Raw genomic sequence first — 19,669 nt, 5'->3', positions numbered from 1 at the left:
GTGTTGTCTCTTAGACGTTTATATATAGAGAATCAGTAATAACGAAAATCAGACCAATCGCAAAAAGAAATAGTGTACTAGTAGAATTTTAAATATATTATTTTAATTTATGATATCATGTTTGATCAAAATACATCTTAATATATATTTAGTTATATATATAAATTTATCTGATAAATAAATGATGATAATATTCCTTAAAAAAACACACACACACACTCCACAAATCGATATAATTTTATATGCCTATTATATAATAAAAATATCTTGCACACATATTATAACAAACCACATTAATTAATAATATTTATTTTATAAAATTGGACCAAACTTTTTTCAAACATGTGTTTTGATTAATATTTTTTTTTGCACAATTTTCTCGTACCAAAAAGAAAAGAAAAAGAAAAACTTGAAACCAGTCCATTATTTTGACGGAGGCCAAACTACTATAAACTTCGACAGCAAGAAGCCTTTCATTCACCTTTACAATATCTTCGTCGTTGATCTCCACCACCCATATTTTCCGGCTCTCATCTCTCTCTCTCTCTCTCTCTCTCTCTCTCTCTGTGTATAAATCTGTCTTTTTTCTTTTTCAAATCTGTTTATCTCTCTAAATTTTGTAGATATTGGAAGAATAAGCTTCAGCTGTAACTTTACGATCAGAACCTGAAATTTTCTACTTTTGTTGTTCCTCTCAGGAAATCGGAATCTATATTTGCCCGATTCTGGTTCTTTACAGGGAATATCAAATCCACCCGCACGTTCAAGATCTGATATTTCCATCACTGCCCCCAATGCAATCTCAAAAATTTCCCTTTGCACCAGACTTTTACGACGAGGGGATCTCATGATTGAGAATCCCTCATTGTTCCATTGTCCCTCCAGATTCATGACTATGAAGATCTAGGGCTCTTTTCTGCCCACCTCGTTAGAATTTCCCGCAACCTATATCTATACCAAATTAGCCCTTGATGGGTATTTGATCTGAAAGTCAAGTTCTTAGATTAATATTCTCACCACATTCCAGCCACCACCATGTTCAAGCAATTCCTCAGTAAACTCCCCCGGAACAAGTCGTCTAAATCCGACTCGGCCGAGTCGCCCCGGACAAACTCGGCTCGTACCCCGCGATCCAACGGTGCTAATTTGTCCCCCTCCTCCGCCTCCGCAAGATCCAACAACGTGACCAAACGCACGGCGGTCTTCCCAACCAGCGTGGTGGCTGGGATCGAGCCCCTGGTGCCGTTCACGGAAGTGCCCAACGCCGAGAAGATGAACCTCTTCGTGAGCAAGGTCAGCCTCTGCTGCGTCACCTTCGATTTCACCGACCCGTCGAAGAACTCGGTCGAGAAGGACGTGAAGAAACAGACCCTGATCGAACTCGTAGACTTCGTCGCTTCCGGGTCGACCCGGTTCACTGAGTCCGCCATCCTCGCGATGTGTAGAATGTGCGCCGCCAATCTCTTTAGGGTTTTCCCGCCTAACTACCGATCTAAGTCGAGCGGCGGTGAGAACGACGACGAGGAGCCGATGTTCGATCCGGCTTGGCCGCATTTGCATTTGGTTTACGATTTACTGCTTAGGTTCATCACCTCCTCGTGCCTCGACAGCAAGGTGGCAAAGAAGTACATTGACCATTCATTTATATCGAGGTTGCTTGAGCTCTTCGATTCCGAGGATCCCAGAGAAAGAGAGTGTCTGAAAACAATTCTGCATAGGGTTTATGGGAGATTCATGGTTCATAGACCTTTTATTCGAAAGGCTATTAACAACATTTTCTATATGTTTGTGTCTGAGACCGAGAGACACAATGGAATTTCCGACTTGTTGGAGATTTTTGGGAGCATAATCAGTGGGTTTGCTTTGCCTCTGAAAGAGGAGCATAAGATATTCTTGTGGAGGGTTTTGGTTCCGCTGCACAAGCCAAAGTCCGTGGGGCTTTACTTTCAGCAATTGTCCTTCTGCATCACCCAGTTTATAGAGAAGGACCCTAAGTTGGCGAGTACGGTGATAGGAGGGTTGTTGAGGTACTGGCCGGTGACGAATAGTCAGAAGGAGATGATGTTTTTGGGTGAGATAGAGGAGATTTTAGAAGCAATCAACATGGTGGAGTTCCAGAGACTCATGGTCCCGCTGTTCTGGCGGATTGGATGCTGCATTAACAGTTTCCACTTTCAGGTACTCTTTCCTTTCACAACGTTCATTTTTGTTCCCAAAGATGATATAGGAACATCTGCTTTATCTTCCTCACGGATATGATATTTTGATGCGTTTTCATTGCTGTTATAGTCCTTTCGTTAGATGATGATTCGATGGATTATTAATCGGTTTCTAAGGAATATGTGGTTGAAGTTTTTTGGGCTTGAAACATATTATCTGAGCAACTAGGGGGTGGGTGTCTATCAATATTATCATCTCACTTAAGGCTCCAAAGGGCTGATATGAAAGTACATCCAACTGTGCATTCAATATCTCGTGTAAATACACCTTCCCCAGATATAAGAGAAGTACTATGCCCTTAGTATACAAATCTGGATTGCCTCTGTTGGCATTAATTATGGGAGAAAACACGGAGTCATCTTCTGAATGTTATGGATCTAGAGTAGGAGTTTGGTTTACTTGTTAAAAAAAAAAAAAGAGTTGAGCTTTTTGTGCAGGTCTGCAAAGTTGCAAACTGGTGGGATGTTTTGTTCGTTAGTATTGAAATAATGGTAAGCTCCATCACCTTGTCATGCATGGCTAGAGGTAGAGCCAACTTGAGACAATATGGGGCAAGAGCTCTTCATGTGTATTAGGAGTCCTGTGGATTAACTCCATACAGGTGTTATGACTCTTGCAATAGGCGAGACGTTTGCCTAGAGATACTGAAGGTCTCATTTAACTCTAGACATCAATCTATGCTGTGCGCACATGGCATACTGAACATCTCACTTAACTCTTCATTGATTTTTTCATCCTGCAATAATGATGCAGATTTTTGGCTTACAGTAACCACGAGATTCTAATTGGGTGCTGGGTTTCATTCTTTCTTCTGTTAGTAATAGCTTTGTGATGCCTCAAGCATGTCATTTGACTGACAAGTAAAGCAATCACAATTTTCCCCCCATTCTTTTTTCAGGTAGCTGAACGAGCCCTTTTCTTATGGAACAATGATCACATTGTCAACTTGATTGCACATAACCGTATGGTGATTCTTCCCATAATATTCCCAGCCTTGGAGAGGAATGCCCAAACTCACTGGAACCAAGCAGTGCTCAACTTAAGTTTAAATGTTAGAAAGATTTTCATGGAGATGGACGAGGAGCTTTTCATGTCCTGTCATGCTCACTTTAAGGAGGAAGAAGCAGAGATAGGCTTGGTAGCTGAGAAGCGGAAGGAAGCATGGGAGAGATTAGAGAATGCAGCCAGTCTTCAGCCAATTACTGGGAATACTGCTGTTCTGGTAGCTCCCTTAGCAACCTCAATTGCGTATTAAGTGCAGTTACCAATCTATTGTCTCAAGGTTCTCCTTCTTTTAGGGTGGTGGGAAACCAGAAGAAATGGCACTTCGATAGCAATGTACTAAAACGGCCTAATTTTTGGGGTTAAAATTTATTTTTGGATTGTCCTGTGACGGCCAGTTGTAATTTAGTTCTGATCCTGTACTTTCCAAGCTTCTGTGTGGAAATGTTAGTTGCTCCCTTGAAAAATGGTAATGGAAAGGGCCATGCAGTTAATTATAAAAATTCTTTGTACCAGCTAATTGGTGATTTTATTTTTGCCTCTCTGCGTGGGTGGGGGAGAGAGAAGCCGCACATGCATCCTTAAACTAGGACTCTACTTCGTTCACTGCTCGGGGAGTACTTCATCTTTAAAGCATTTCTCTATGAGTAATGCTATAGACCACATTATTATTCATTTTTTTATCATTCAATAGTGATAAATATGCCATATCTTTAATAGTGGGATGGAAATAAGATAGTAATGTGGTGTTTTTTTCTCTCATTATATCAATTAATGATTGCCACAATCAAATCAATGCCGAATGTTAGATGCCAGATGAAGAAGGAATTGTTCGTTTGGTTAGTGGATGTCATTAATACATATGGCACCATTCAGTGATCTTTTAAAATCTTTCTTTACCACTGCAGGAGGTGGGAGAGCTGTAAAGGGCCTGGAACTTTAGCTATAGACTTATGCACTAAAATGTTCTTTACTGGCTTTCAGAGGACAGATTGGAATCTGCGTACCCAGCATCCACAGAGAGCATTTTGCTCTCTCAAGCGAATAATGCCCTTGGTGGATCTTAAAACGCCAAGGCATTCATTCACTCACACCTGTATTCGATGAAATTTCTTTCCCTAAACAGAGCCCAGAGGGGAGGTGGAATCAAGTTCTCTAGACTTGAGTTGTCTGATTAGGGTACAGGCACAAGCTCACGTGCACGTTTCCTACGAATATACAAAACATTCTAGACCATATTCGGATTGGAGATATAACAGCACGTGGACTAACAGGATCAAAAAGGCAAAAGAGAATCGTACAAACAGCAATGAAAATATTACACGCGAATACTTACTTTCTGCCAAAAGGAATTACTTTTTTTTTTTTTTTCTCTTTTTCTTTTCATATGAAGGTTTTAGATACATTAGTTCACAAGTAGGCTATATTTCCCGTTGCGCATTAGCTACCCAGGAATCCTAGGTGCAATTGAAACTTCCCATGGGCTAGAGGAAGCTTTTGATCATTATTCTGCCGAAAGGGGCATATAGGTTACTGCCTCAAATGTGTCATGCTCTGCAATTTCAGGTTGGTTACAAGGACAGATCTGGAAGCACCAGAACTGGATAAGATGCTACAACAAACGACATGGTAAAGAACAAAAACTGTAAATATTAGATAGAAAATAAGTTTAGTAACTTGAGGTCTTGATCACCCTTGTAGTGTCAGAATGAAGGGAGAAGTTCCACCTTGTAAATTTTTCATTCATCCTTAAGAGATGAGTCAGCTATCATGATTTTCAAAGAGTGAAACAATCGGTTGAGGAGAGGTCAGAGTTGCCACACACTTGAACTGCCATGAGAGATGCAATTTCAATTTGATCAGAATACTTGAAAAGGAAATGTAGAACCGTGTTCAAACTTGAAATGCACTTTTGAGGAATCTAAACAAATTAAGAATTTTTTTTAAACATATATATAAGTAAACAAATTAAGAACTAATAGCTAAAAGCCAGTTAGCTTGCTGTTACTGGAGCTGTTCTGATCACGTGCGACAACCAAATTAAGAACTAGGTAAACCAATGTTCCTTATTTGGTTCCTTTCTGATGTAATAAAAAGGAATAAGCTCTTTCGTAAAGTCCTACATAACTTATCATTACCTTCTGTTGTCTATACTTCTCGCGTATAGCATTTAGGGAGCAACCATTGGTGTTCAGTTGCAAATCTTCCAGTGCAAGAATCGTAGTTTTCAATTCTGATGCATTGTAACTGGTATAATGTTCTAAAGTCGGATTCTGCATCAAATGCACATCAATAACATTTTCAATCATTTTTCTTTACGGAGAGGAAGCAAAACTTAGAATGGAAGAAAAAACTTCAAAATTGCAGACCCATGGGTGCTCTGACTGATCGAGTGTCCATCTGGCCAGGAACACAGCAGCTGCAGCTATGAGGGAAGGTAGAAACTTTAGGAAGTTATATTCGAGAAGTGTCAATTCTGCTAAATAATTTGCCAAGAACTCAAGCTCGACAGAAGGAAGCTGCACAAAAAAATTAAAAACAAAAGAAAATTTAATTTCCTTTTGTATTAAATTGATTTTCTAATTGTAATAAGAATGCCATCATCCAGAATACCTTGTAAGAAGCTTGCGCTGCTTGAATGAATCTCCTGAAAGCGAAAATATTTGGGGATTAGAAAGATTAGCAAACTCACTGTTAGATGGCATTTTCTGAAAAGGGCAGTGCATTACCTGAGAAATGTTTTGGTTGTAGGAACAGATAGCTGAAAGTGCAAGAAGTTCAAAACTTGACTCTCCAACTTCAATACCTGCTATTTGACATTAACAATCAGGGGCCTAATACACCGCTATGTCTGACTGATTATTCAGTTTGGATGAGTTTGAATACAGCACCAAATGGATCTCAATGGCTAAACAGAAGTATGGATGCACAAATATAAATGTCAAATGGCCAAGAGAATACCTCTCCTCTCATGTAGGTATTGTCTGTGATGACACAAAATTCCTCCACTCTTGGTGCACAGATTTCCTCATACTTCCTTCAAGCCACAGCAGAAAATGAGCAGATCTTAGAAAACCCTTAAGATATGGAAAAAGCATTAACAGATGTGACATCTAATGTTACCAGCATTACGAAGTGCTTAGAAGATTGGCTTATGTCAACTTCAGCACATCAAGTTTTGCATTAAGAACCATGCAATGATAATACTAGAGAAGGCATACAGTACACCCATGCGCATACACAAATGTGAAGAGATGTGTTTCATATGCCAACAACATAGCACTTAGCTTGAATAACAAGTTGTTTTCAAGCAGAAATTTAATGAAATTTATATTTTTATTCAAAAAAGTTCAACTTTCTCTTTTATTGTTATTAGAGTCTTATGCAAACCATAGTTCTGAATTGGAACCCTTTCAATGAACGAGAAAACTTCCTATCCAAATTCAAATGTAGAAAACTATTGCATCTTGTTTCACTGGAACCACCACAAAAAATAAAACTTACGAGGCAATTAGCATGCATGTAACACCAAGTAACTGGAGTTTTGTTTTCTCAATATAGTTTTTGGAGAGAAACCGATCAATGAGATTCACTGTGAGGTAAAGTGTATCCGGAACGAGCTTATATTCTTCAGAAACCTGGAAGAGGAAATATTAATTGATAAGACAAAAGGCAAACCCATTGAACATCTTAAAGAATGAGATGAATGATGAGGCCATGGTTCAAGATCTATCCACTGTGTAACTTACAAATCAAATATATGTATACACACCCACAGACACACACAAACAGAGAATAATGGATGCCAAATCTTGCAGATAGAGAAACTTCTAAGAATCTTTTACAGCAAGATCAATTTTGATTATTACCTCCACAAGCCAGTCAATCAGAATTCCCCGCATGCTTGGAGAGATATCTTGCTGCAACTTTTCCATATAATCAGTTGCTGGTCTACACTCGAGCTGAGGAATGAGATTTTTACAGTAAGTTAGCATAACATGTCACTCCCTAAAAGTAAACTTGTAATTTAGCCATCCTTTGCTTTCCCATAACCATTGTTTAAATGAAATGTTGATTTCGGATTGAAAAAACTAATATAAATAATTATTTTGATAAAGTTAACAAACTAATAAATATTTAATACTGGAAAGTGGAAACTTTGTGTTTCTTTGCAGCACAAACCTCAGCAACACTGGTATTACTGTATATATCAGGAGCATACAAGCTGCAGAGTTGAGGATCCTTTAGATTTGAATCAATATCCACGATGTCTAGACCATTTGAGGTTCCTGATCCCTCCCAGACCATATCTTCTGCAGTATTTAATCAAAACAGCTCAGCCTTGGGTTATTATATTCAGTACATACTGCTATAAACTGGATATATCTAACAACTAGTATTATTTTTTACTGAATATAATTTAGGAGAACTACATTCATCTTCACCTTCAAAATTATTACTTATAAAAAAATATATATATAACCGATGGTAATCATGACATTCCTTCACTGTCAAAACATCAACCAGATGAATAATGTATTTACATGGAACTGTATTTTCACATTCCCTACAGAACTTAGTTAAGTCACCATCCAACTTGGTCCATTAAACACTATGTTCACATAATGTTGCATCCTGGGGAGAAATTTGCAACAGAAAACAAACCTTTCTTTTGATCACTTTGGAGTCCGGCAGGTTTTGTGGAAGCCTGTATCAGAGGCATCCGATCTGCTAAACCATACTCCCTTATATCATTACTCATGCTTTTCTCTGCAGGCTCTTGCTCTTCTAAATTTACTGGTAATGAGATTTCATGTGATTCCACCATCCTTATTTTTGACAATTCTTCAGCTAATTTTGTTTTTGCATCCTCTTCCACAAGTGAGATCTCTGGAGTGACACCTGCAACCACCCCGGTGTTCTTCTTTGCACGATCTCTTCTATCCGGCTCACTAGCCTGTCAACCATAAATATCAATAATATTAAGTTCAGATGACTGAGCAATGATTGCTATTTTCCAACTAGTTAAGAGTCTATGAGATAACTCATTGCCACAAAAAACTAGCCTCTAAATTTTTACATGCAGGCAGTCGTAAACATCACAACCAAGGGATGAGTTAGAAATATCTACATACTACTTCATAAGAACTAAACAAATTTGGGGCAGCCTGCTATATATTTTTACACGCAGGCAATTGTGAATGTCAAAACCAAGGGATGAGCTAGCAATATCTGCACACTACTTCACAAGAATTAATCGTACTTGGGGTTGATCACAATCGTATATATAGTCTAGATTGCCTGATACAAGCCCAATATGAGACTCAGAACACAACCACAACTGCACAACTCATTTTACACAACCTGATCTTGGTATCACATTCTATACCACTCAAATCCCTACAATGCCCATGAGTCACATTACTTTATCATGTTGACATTGATATCATTTATCATGATTCAGTGAAGTGCTCCCATATTTGCACAATACCTTATTTATGACATGGAACTTCACCAAAGCAAGACCCTTGGAACCCACCTTTAAGAATAAACCCCAACTACATGACTTTTACCTGCTAAAACTTGTATTACGTAATTCAAGTGAACCCAGGGCAAATACAAACTCAGGATGCCCGAGTGGGCTAAGTCTATAGGTCATTCCAAACCCGCCCTCTTACCATTGGAGTGCACCCTGGCGAGTCATATCTGCACAATATCTCAGAGTGATTACTTGCAATTGTGATCCTTGTATTGTGCAATATATGCTTCATGCAGTAGTACATACCCACACAACCCTTCCACTGTTTCGCACAATCCAATTCATGATGCTATAATCACTTTTATCGAATTCGAAGTTATAAGATAAAATAAGAAGAAAAACATATCTCTTAACATAAAATCTGCTTTATGCTTATTAAATTACAAACTAGATGATGGCCAATCCTTACTTGAGTTTTTGATGCATGGATGCAGTTCACATCTGAATTTTCACATAACATATTTGTCACATCCCCAAGCACTGCCCTTCTTTTATGTTTTATGCCAGCAGAGGTAATCATAGAAGCTTTGTTCTCATCTGCAGCTGCTCTTTTGAAATTTGAGGGAAGAACGTGCTTCTGATCTTGCTTTAAGGAAGTTTTTGAGGGGGGGAATATCCCTCCTGATGGACCCAAGGCTTTAGCCCGTGCTCGTGTGATTCGGACATTAGACTCGTCAACTTTGGCAGCAGTTATATTTTCTTTGTTCATGTTTGCATCCATTGTAGAAGAGTATTGCATGAATTCAAAGTGAAATCTTCTTCATTGAACCTGCAGTTCTAAGATCAATTCAATCCGAGATAATAGGAACAAGCAGCTGGTTGATAAGCTGGGAACAAAAAGACAAGTAAAAATAAAATGTAATTTTTCCTTTCAACCCAAGCAGCATAACAATCTAGCCGTACAGAGCCCTTTTAGTAACTTGAAAAACATAAACGAAAAAAAAAAAAGGGGGCTAAATCAGGGATGCACGTCTTTCTTTGCCACTTATCATCAAGTTCGTAGTGTTAAAACAGGGGCCATCATGTTCACAGCATAATGGTGAGAAATCTATTCGATAGCCAGATGTTTCTATCAGCCAACTATGGGAGGCACTTGCCATTAATCCATTTCATCCTCCTTGCCAGAGGCAACAACTACTCTGGTTTTTTTCCTTGCAGATGAGTGATGGATTTAAAGACTACAGTAAATTCTTAAGATACGAAAACAAATATTGTCCAGGGAGGAACTCGTGCTAGAAACTGAAATGCAAACAGCATAACATCTAAAATTTAAGTTGAAATTCCAAAAATGAGGTTCAGAACCTAGCGTCGACTCGCAAACAAAATCGCATAGATAAAAATATTAAATAAAATTAAAAGAATAAAGAAGCCAAAAACTAAACAAGTGACCTCTAACAAGAAGATAAAAAAAGGTTGCCAAAACGCATTTGGCTTTAGCTCTTCATTACTCTAATCCTCTGTTTATCTGAGAAAAATAATTGAAGTAAAATTCTCCATTGACTAGAACCTGGCCTGGAAAAACGCCAAGTTGGTCGCAGAAGGCCCAGCCGCGTAGATGACATCCTACTTTTCCCTCGAGTTCAAAAAAATAGGGAGAAAATAAACAAATCATTTTTTCCTCTTAAAACGAGTTCTTGGGAACCAAACAGAGATTTTAGAACCCAACCTAAACCCTAACTTCTGAGAGATGTTTACCCACTAATGCCCCGAAAGCCTAAAACCTTCATATGTAATAACTTTGAAGGTGCCGAATGAACAAAAGACCTGATTAAACTCTTTTACACGATTTTTTTCCACTAGCTCCGCCAGGATGAGAAAATTAAGAAACACACAAGGCGACTAAGTACTTAAACAAACTCTCAAAGCCCAAAAATGGGGACGAGAAAAATATATACATAGAGAGAGTTTTGGTCACCGATCTACGTAGCGAAATCGAGAAAGTTTCCACGGAATCCAAGAAACATCATCGACCCGAAAACGAAGACAATGTGACGAAATGGAGCTCCAACATACGAGAATTACGAAGTTTTGACAGGGAAAAAAAAAACAGAGAGAAAGAGAAGGATTAGAAATATGCGAAGGAGAGTGTGGACGAGCTGAGCTTACTGTGTGATTGGGAGCTCCGAGACCTTCAATGTGGCCTGGGAAAGCTCTAAGCCTGAAGAGAGAGAGTGTGTGGGGATGGAGAGAGAGAGAACGACGGGAAGAGCCTGCGTTGATATAAACGGAGGTAGAGCGGGACGGATGTACAGTTTGAACTTCCAAACTCCAGATGTCAAATTTGTGGTTATTTCGCCACCCTTTTCTTTTGCTGCTTCCACGATATCCTGCCTAGTTTTTGAAAAAATGGTAATAACATGATTAGATTAAATATTTTTACTGTTTAAATAATAATAATATTATTATTATAATATTTTATTTAACTTTCAATTAAAATTATTTAATCTCTTCTCACTATTCAAACTGTTTCTTAATCTTTGCAGAGGAAGATATAACAACGGTGCTGAAATTTATTTTTAAGAATTCGACTTACTTAATCTTTGAATAATTAATTTTATCTTTTATACATATAGAATATATATTTTTTATTATACTTGTAGATATAAAATTTTATAAATAAGTGTACCAATTTAGAGATACATTGTAAAATAGAGTAAATCCCGATTTGGATAGTAAAAATATCGCATCTTATTTTATTTTATTATTATAATTTTTTTTTAATTTTTATATAAAATATAATAAATAATTTAAATTTTTTAAATTTTAGAATAATAATAATATTAAAAATAACAATATTCATTCAACTTTTAACTTTTATTTCAAATTACTATCCAAATTGCACTAAGAGAAAATTGATGAATTCAAGAGAGGAATAAAAAAAAGTGTCAAGTTTTAAAAGTTGTTGAGGTCAAACTTTTTAAGAAAAATAGCATTTTTTAGATCTAAGAGGACTCTCAATAGCTATTGTAAAATAGATATTTTTTTAAAATATAAAGGAATGTGCTCAAAAGATGTCTCTATAGGATTATGTATGTTATTTCTAATATACAGTTTGCTACAGTACCTCTTCCACATTTATAGAATACTATTCGCATTTATATAAATTTTCAATTTATTTCTCTTTCTACTTTTTACTCTTTATTCATTTCTTTCTTTATTTTATACTTTTTACTTTATTTGAAATGAATAAAATATATTAAAAAGTATAATATTTAAATGATATGAAAAAAAAAATTAGATAAACTGATGTATGATATATTACAAAAGTCAGTATGTAAAATAGAAAAAATGTATTTTGATGATATATTTTAAAGGATAGGATGAAAAATCCATTGAGAGTGCTCTAAGGCCAATAAATTATAATTTTTAAAATTTAAAATTTTATTTTTTTAATAAAAGGATACTAATCAATGATTTACCAGATTTTTTCTAATCAATCTGTTTCCATACCGACTGATACGAGGGGTCTAAGATATTTTAATTTCTTGCATTTTTTGTAAACACGATCAATACGTTATATATCATTCACGTTAATTTGACTTGATAAATATTAGAATTCTTATGGTTAATACACTACTACTTATTTAACAAATTCGATTGATTTATACGAGTTGATTTTTTTGTTACAATAAATTGCAAAAATAATAGCCGGTCCAATAGCTGCTTTAGCGGCTACAATAGCTATAACAAAAATTGAAAAAATATTTCCTTTTAATTGGCGACTATCAATTTCGTAATGTGAAATTTAAAAATGAAATGATGCTAAACGCATAGATGGTGATCAAGAACACGAGTTTCATCTTTATCATCGTGTTCGCGAATATTCAAATTCATGACGAGACTCATTGATATAATGTGAAATATAAAAATGGAATGATATTTGTATGTACAGAAATGTTAAAAAATTAATAGATCAATAGCTATAATCTCTTAAAATTATGCAACAAAAGGGGTAAAAATGAGAGAGAGATCTAGCATTGATCATTTTTCATGCACCGCGACAGTGCCTAAAGATGACATAAAAGGAATAGAAAATCTAACTTCAAAAGAATCAAAACTAGAACCCTTAAGAATTGGTTTTGGACATGTAGGCGTGGTTCCTGGACAAAACAAAACTAGAAATCTATTTTTTAATAAGTTTCTACACTGCAATTTTTAGGGGATGTTAATATTTCCCTTCTTGTCTTGTTCCATGTTTTTCCAAGCAAAGAAAGGATGAATCCAGACTTTAGAGTAGATATAGAAACTCAATTGGAAAGATAGAAAAATGGCTCTTTCATGCTTTTGAGTTGCCATAAGGAAATGATAACCTTTTGCCATGTCAATGATTTTTCTTTTGAAATTGGCTGATCTGGGAAAGGACGCTGTGAGTAGGACCAGTTTTCCATTTTTTTTTCTTAATTAATCCAGTTGTCAAAGACCTACCCATCATAAATGAAATGCATTCGGCAAGCATATTCAAAATTTTCGAAATTATTATTAATAATCTATGCCCATGGGGGTCCCTTCAAAACTTCCTACAGATCGGGGCACAACGAAGATGGGGGGACCCCCAACAGTCTGCATAAAAAGTTGGATTTTTTTTAATTTTTTATTACAACCCATCTGCGAGTGAAGACAATTTTTGAAAAAATTCTTAATTATTTTATTTTATAAAAGACTAGAGAATTTACTGTAGAGAGTCACCATCAAATGCCATATACATTGGTGCTTTTGTGTGGCGACGATTAGAATCTGTTTGGAAAACTGGAAAAAGTGGTTGAAAGAGAGAATTTGAAAGCTAGGAAGGCCCCCAACTGATGTCAAATAGTTAAAGGGTTAAAGCACTTAAAAGTAGTATTTAAATCGAATTTGAGAGGAAGTTCATATTCATGTCAAGTATTAAAAGTCGTAATATAAAAGAAGATAGAGATGGAGCTAAAGCAGAAATACCATATATCAACTTTACAGGAGCCATAGACATGGCAGACGCTCCTGTTGTCTCGTTTCACTTAATCCTTGGCATCTTTTATTTTATTTTATATTTTTTTTTAAAAGAGAAAAAAGAAATTCTATGTCTACAAAAATATCTCAAAAAATAAATTTGTAAATTGATATGAATTTATATAATAATGGTGGAAGATAACGGTGGAAGATATTATAAAACATCTCATGCGCCACGGGCTGTGTTTCAAAAGAATCATCTGGGTGTGGTTTTTCAACCCACTAAAAAGGACAGTTATTATTAGCCAACATGCCCTTATATTTATGCAGAATCCATCTTGTTTTCAAAGCTGGAGCCTTCAATAATCCTCTCTCCTGTACACCTTTTTCTTTGTACTTTACCAAACCCATGCTTTTAAAGGTTATGAGGTGAAATGGAGTGAAGCGCTAGAAGGCTATAAAAGATGAAGAAGTCTATATACAACTGAGCTGCGTCCCCTTTGCGGCATCATATCCTACGTTGCACATTACAAAATGATGTCATTGTGTATTTTAATTCCCCATAAAAAAGCTGCGGTAGATTCATAACCCTTGTTCCCTCTAGAAGTTGATTCGTCTTCCAACATCCCCATCGTCTTTCATACAAAGCCAGCGTCTTTCATACAACCCAGTCAGCCAGCATCTTCTCCTTGAACCCACGAACCAGAGCATGAAGCCACAACCTAGTCAGCTAGCGTCTTCTCCTCGAAATCATGTGACTAAGAAAGAAAACCATGCCTAACACTCATGATCAACTCATATTAGTTTCCCAAGAGAAGAAAGACCCTAAAAATCATCAAAACTAAGAAAAAAAAAATAAAGATTGTAATGTTTAGGGCACTGCTTTACTTAGATTTGAGAAATGACTTGGCCTGAGCGGAGGTTGAACTGTGATTTTGATTACCAATATTAGATTCTAAACTAAGAAGTATAAGCTTATGATCATTTGTATGTTTTTTTGAATAAATTACAAGCCTTAATTTGTCAAAAAAGGAGACATTGGTGCAACACTGATCTTGAAAAAATCATTAAGGAAACTAAAAGGCAGGACCAATACCCTTATAAATTATTGTCTTTTATAGAAAGATCGAGAAAAAGAGATTTCGGCTCACATATATCCCATGAGCCATTCAAGATCAAGGCCACTAGCTAGCTGATGGTCAATGATCATTAGAGTCAAGTTCCTAAAATAGTAAAATGCGAAGGTGAGGAGCAAAACCAAATTAATATACCGCAGAGAAAACTGCCGAAAGCCCACAAGTATTGTGACAAAAAATAAGGCCGATATAAAATAGAAATAAAAAGAAATCGTTTACAACTTCAGAGATCAACAATGGCAACATGGAGCATAAAGGTTTCAGAGATCGACAATGGCAACTGCAATCCACGGTATCCTTCTCTCACGACGACAATCCACATAATCCTTCACCCATGACCACAACCCACGGAATCCTTCACAAGCTCTATCAAGGATGGATATGGGTAAGGTTTGGCATGAGAAAGAATAAAATCGATTTCTCTTTGTTTTAAGACTTACTTTATTTTATTTTATTTTATAACATCGGCTTGCCTGTGCCACGGTGGGGACGCAAGCCGATTGTCCCTAAAATTGTTGAAGATGATATTTTAGAAGGATGATTGAACAAGAACTTTCTCCCATGCCCCCACAATCAATGCACAAAGGCAATGCTCTTAAGAGCTCAGGATGCAATATTGTAAAATCTTATACATACCATATAGTTTACCAATGCTCTTAAGTTTACATTTTTCTACTAGGATAATGCTAAACCTATAATTATTTTACAATTACTTTATAACTCATTTTAAATAAAAAAACAAAAACAAAGTGTCAAAGACCAAAAAAGCCACCAACTTTCCATGAATCAGAAACGCGAGAGGCTCCTTGAAAGACTTTTGGCCATAAGCAGCAAAACTCATGCACATGCACATTGTGTAGATTGAAATTCCAAAATCAATTCCAAAGAATTTAAAGTAATCTGGTATAGGGATAAAAGTCTTTGTAGCATGTGTTTGTTTGGACAAGTTGTTTAGGGACCATGTGCTTTCTGTATGAATAGTTAGAGCTAGGGGGCATCAAATTGGTATCGTAGCTGGGTTAAGGGGCTCTTTATAGTTGCAGGCTTTTGTCCCTTTCAGATGGGCTTAAAGGAGAAAAGTAAAGCCGAAGGCAGAAATGTGCAGTCCCTTTTCGACTGTTTTAGCCGTGGCTCCATTCATTTGCACCCGTGAATCCTTAAATTCTAGGAAGCTCGATCGGGTTTATCATGGTCCCCCACCCCCCTTCTCATTTTCTTGGCAAACATCTCTTATAGTATTATGATATTTTTCAAAAACTCAAATTTTTGGAAAACTCAAAATTCAAATAAAATAATATTTTACAGACAACTTTTGTCAACACAAGGCGTGTTAGACTAGCCATTTATTTTGTTAAGGTAAAAGCCATACTTCCCTTTGAGGATGCAAGGCTGTCGTGCCCCTTTCCTTTTGTGCCTTCAGCTGATTTTGGTAGTTCGCTCTCATAGATGATACCTAATTTTCCTTCCTTTTTCCGCCGCTAGTCAAAGGCTGTAGTTAATATTATGCAAGCGTTTTATGAGTGTCGGCCTGCAATCTTATTCTCCTCATTTTAACAGGAAAAGCAGTGGAAAAGTAAAAGGAAACCCTTAAATTTAAGGCATCCAGAAACTTTTAGTTACAAAAAATCAAATTATATTACCTTATCTTATCTTATATAATCATTACAACTAATATTAAAAAAATTATATTATAACAATATTTTATTCAACTTCAATAAAACATCTCATCTCATTTTATCTGAACTGTGTAACCAAATAAGAAAGGGATCATATACTTTTCTGCTGTCCGATTTATTTTTAATTGAAGGGGATGTCCAAATGGGAATGAGGGGTTGTGTTCATCCGTGAATGGACCTGGATTTCAGAAATTCATGGTATCTCCAGACTAGTTTCTATGAGAAATCAGAACTGGTGAAAAATCATTTATTCCCTTATTTATCATCTATTGGACAACGGATGGAATAGTGAAAAGCACAAAAAACTTCCTACTTTTAAGACAAAGCAACATACATAGATACTGGTTACTCGTGGACAAAAGACAATCTATTTCTGCATGCCAAGCCAAGAATTTTAAATATCTTACCTACCAGTCTTGGGTGTTTGCATATTTTTAACTTAATAATGCATCCGTTTCTGCAATAAATAATTGGTTTCATTAAAAAATAGCAGTGGGGCGCGGCTCTTAATTACTTCTTCCACTGGGGTATCCTCTGAATCACTACCTGCAAAGAACAATCACAACAGAGAACTATGGAGTCAGTCAAATGCACGCTCTGAGCTTGTATCTGGCATTACTCCATCGATCCATCCACCGGAAATGTGAAATTTTATATATCCAGACTAGAGCGACTTAAAAGTCGGAATATGTGTAGCAGGTTAAGTATACACCAAGTATTGATCTTTCTGCCGGCAGTGAACCATGAAATTACATAGCAATCACAGACCTCCATGTTAATCACACATAAGTCAAAAGCACTACATCTTTTTTCTTTCAATAGACAACAAAGCAAAACTGCATGGTCCGGTTAAGAAAGAAAAGCTCCAAACATAAAAAAATATCCTTAAACATACTTGTCCAATCCTACTAGAAAACCAAAATCACAACTGTCTAGAGAATAAAAGTGTAACGTGTAACGCCCCAAGGGAGGCCCAAGCCACATTTGGGCCTATACTCCAAAAGGAATGGTCAATGATACAATTAAGTTCCAATGGAACCATTATAAAGAGCAAGAACTTCGCCTTCTCAAATAATGTGGGATCCCATATACCACATACCCTTATCACTAAGCATGGGGTATCACAAAAAGGAAAGAGTTGACATGATACCTCTTTTAAGGCCATACCTACGGAAGTAAATAATCTCACTAAAACCTGTATACTTTGGGTATCATATATGTAACATTTTAACATACTTAAAGCATGGATATTAGAAACTAATGAAGAATAAATTGTTTCAAAGAGTACCTTGCCAGAATTTTCCTTATTTCCCACAATAGTTTGACAAGCAAGCCTCCAAGATTCAGGTTTCTGTACATAATAACCCAGGTTAGTTAAACTAGGCATCACTTAATAAGCATGAAAGGTTGAGAACTCGAGTGTTAATAAGAAACACTTTCAACTAAGCTCAAAGGCAATTGAGCAAGAGAGATAAGAAAGAGTGTTTGCCTTCTTCAGATACCGAAGCTCTGTACTTGTTCTTTCATTTAAAAGATCCTTTCCATCAATAATCTGCAAAGCAGAGGACAAGGAAACTGCATGAAATTACAAAACATTACCATTTAAAAAGTGACAGTATCCAAAATATGTCGTTCAACTGGTTTGCTTCAGTTGACTCGTGTATTCCGCATCCCCCCTATCAATACACACGCACACTATAACACTCCAGTACTTCATTGGGAATATGAACAATACACATAAGAGTGATTAGGTAAGAAAATAATAATGGTTGCTTAGTCCCACATTGACTACTTAATATATAAAATTCAGCATTATAAATGATTATAGGAAAGCTTCGAATTGACCAGTCATTTTGGAATTATAAACCTGGAAACATGTTACACACTTCCTAAGAACATAACTGTTCTTTGAACTTTGAAAGCGTCACCAAAGTTTCAACTTAAGAAATACATAAAAGATGTCATGTGCGGGATGAATGTCAGAATTATACCTCCACAATGCAAGTTCCACAGCTTCCACCACCACCACAATTCATCACTTTTCCCTAATCAAATTTGAAATCATCTTTTACTTTTGGAACATTTAAAATAAAATTAAATATATATACAAGATCAGGAAACATATTAGTAGAAAAGACAGCTTCCATAGGTTCGAATTACAATCATCCCCGACAACAATAATTGGAGAAGAAAAGCACACACCAATGTGTCTGGTGCCATTAAAATTATGATCATCCATGACAATCATGATTGTAGAAGAAAAGTATACAACAGGTTGTTGAGTGCAAAAGACAGTACCGGGCTGGTGGGCTTCACTTAATTCTGCAAGTAGGGCTTTCATTTGGGTCGGATTTATTTATTTATTTCTGATACTGTTTAGTGCATAGCCGATTATAACTAAAGCCGGCACTTCCAAGTAAGGTTTATGAAGGGTATAGGTATTTCTTTTTCTTTTTCTTTTTCAGATATTGAGGCAGTGATTATCAAAAATTGATAAATAGGGAGAATCGAACGATGGCTGGTTACAAGAAAAACACTTACATACGTGGCGTAAAGCTCGATTTTATTATCCAACATGATGTTCCTCAGCAGCTTCTCTCCACTGATAGCTTTGGCTTTCTCCACCGGATACGAGCCGTCGTTCCCAGGCTTCGGCTGCCAAAAGCACAACCACAAATATGTTAAAGCTTTACATTATCCATTCCCAAATTCCGTACTTTAAAAAGGGGAAAAAAATGAAACATTTTGAATGTGTAATGCACCCCAATGAAATCGAGTTCGATTTCAGGCTTTTCGGGTGGAATCGGCAATGATTCTTCAGGCGAATTTGCAGCGAACGGGACTGAGATGGATTTCTTTCGGCGGTGGAGCTTGATGGTGTTCCCGTAATTTCCGGTGCCAAAGGATAACTCCGGTGGCCGGAAAGAAGAGGAAGTGAAACTCAGGGAAGCCATTATATTATATATATTAGTATTCGCTTTCTTGCTGTTGTCTTCTCGTTTTAAGGAGCAGCTGCCCCAGTCGAAGATAGAGGTATCTAACCGACATGAATCTCTGAACATATCGTTGTTTCAGCAGTCTCGCTTTTTGTCTTGTGTGATGGCAACGACGTCGTTTCATATTCCTCGAAATTTCGAATCATTGATTGTTCCGATCAATGTTGTGACGACATT

General features: G+C 36.6%; 3 protein-coding genes across 7 annotated transcripts; 1 reads left to right on the top strand and 2 right to left on the bottom strand.

Moving 5' to 3' along the window:
* Nucleotides 1-440: 440 nt before the first annotated feature.
* Nucleotides 441-3,742, top strand: LOC122318453 (serine/threonine protein phosphatase 2A 57 kDa regulatory subunit B' kappa isoform-like). The gene is made up of 2 exons (XM_043135816.1): nucleotides 441-2,178; nucleotides 3,119-3,742. Exons 1-2 carry the CDS (start codon nucleotides 1,036-1,038, stop codon nucleotides 3,473-3,475), a joined length of 1,500 nt encoding a protein of 499 aa, XP_042991750.1. The 5' UTR covers nucleotides 441-1,035; the 3' UTR covers nucleotides 3,476-3,742.
* An 812-nt stretch (nucleotides 3,743-4,554) lies between these two features.
* LOC122318452 (cyclin-A2-2-like) lies at nucleotides 4,555-11,045 on the bottom strand. 4 transcript variants are annotated; one of them, XM_043135814.1, is made up of 13 exons: nucleotides 10,868-11,044; nucleotides 9,171-9,530; nucleotides 7,888-8,179; nucleotides 7,405-7,535; nucleotides 7,092-7,184; nucleotides 6,727-6,860; nucleotides 6,184-6,259; nucleotides 5,952-6,031; nucleotides 5,836-5,869; nucleotides 5,592-5,741; nucleotides 5,361-5,495; nucleotides 4,950-5,052; nucleotides 4,555-4,834 (listed from the first exon to the last, which is right to left on the bottom strand). In XM_043135814.1, exons 2-12 carry the CDS (start codon nucleotides 9,498-9,500, stop codon nucleotides 4,984-4,986), a joined length of 1,524 nt encoding a protein of 507 aa, XP_042991748.1. In that variant the 5' UTR covers nucleotides 9,501-9,530; nucleotides 10,868-11,044; the 3' UTR covers nucleotides 4,555-4,834; nucleotides 4,950-4,983. The 4 variants fall into 4 exon arrangements, with proteins under 4 accessions (XP_042991748.1, XP_042991747.1, XP_042991746.1 ...); XM_043135813.1 differs by having other exon boundaries at nucleotides 4,555-5,052; nucleotides 9,171-9,538; nucleotides 10,868-11,045; XM_043135812.1 differs by having other exon boundaries at nucleotides 4,555-5,052.
* A 2,876-nt stretch (nucleotides 11,046-13,921) lies between these two features.
* LOC122318470 (photosynthetic NDH subunit of subcomplex B 3, chloroplastic) lies at nucleotides 13,922-19,552 on the bottom strand. Of its 2 annotated transcripts, XR_006244832.1 has the most exons (7): nucleotides 19,259-19,552; nucleotides 19,038-19,151; nucleotides 18,488-18,541; nucleotides 17,986-18,048; nucleotides 17,785-17,847; nucleotides 16,904-17,042; nucleotides 13,922-16,309 (listed from the first exon to the last, which is right to left on the bottom strand). XR_006244832.1 is itself a non-coding variant. In XM_043135841.1 (6 exons), the coding sequence occupies exons 1-6, from the start codon at nucleotides 19,448-19,450 to the stop codon at nucleotides 17,007-17,009; spliced, it is 522 nt and encodes a 173-aa protein (XP_042991775.1). In that variant the 5' UTR covers nucleotides 19,451-19,552; the 3' UTR covers nucleotides 16,730-17,006. The 2 variants fall into 2 exon arrangements, 1 of the variants encoding a protein (XP_042991775.1); XM_043135841.1 differs by lacking the exon at nucleotides 13,922-16,309 and having other exon boundaries at nucleotides 16,730-17,042.
* Between the last annotated feature and the right edge of the window lie 117 nt (nucleotides 19,553-19,669).

The sequence above is a fragment of the Carya illinoinensis genome, chromosome 8 (assembly GCF_018687715.1).
Source record: "Carya illinoinensis cultivar Pawnee chromosome 8, C.illinoinensisPawnee_v1, whole genome shotgun sequence".
Classification (NCBI taxonomy): Eukaryota; Viridiplantae; Streptophyta; class Magnoliopsida; order Fagales; family Juglandaceae; genus Carya; species Carya illinoinensis.
This window is presented reverse-complemented; position numbering and strand designations above follow the sequence as displayed.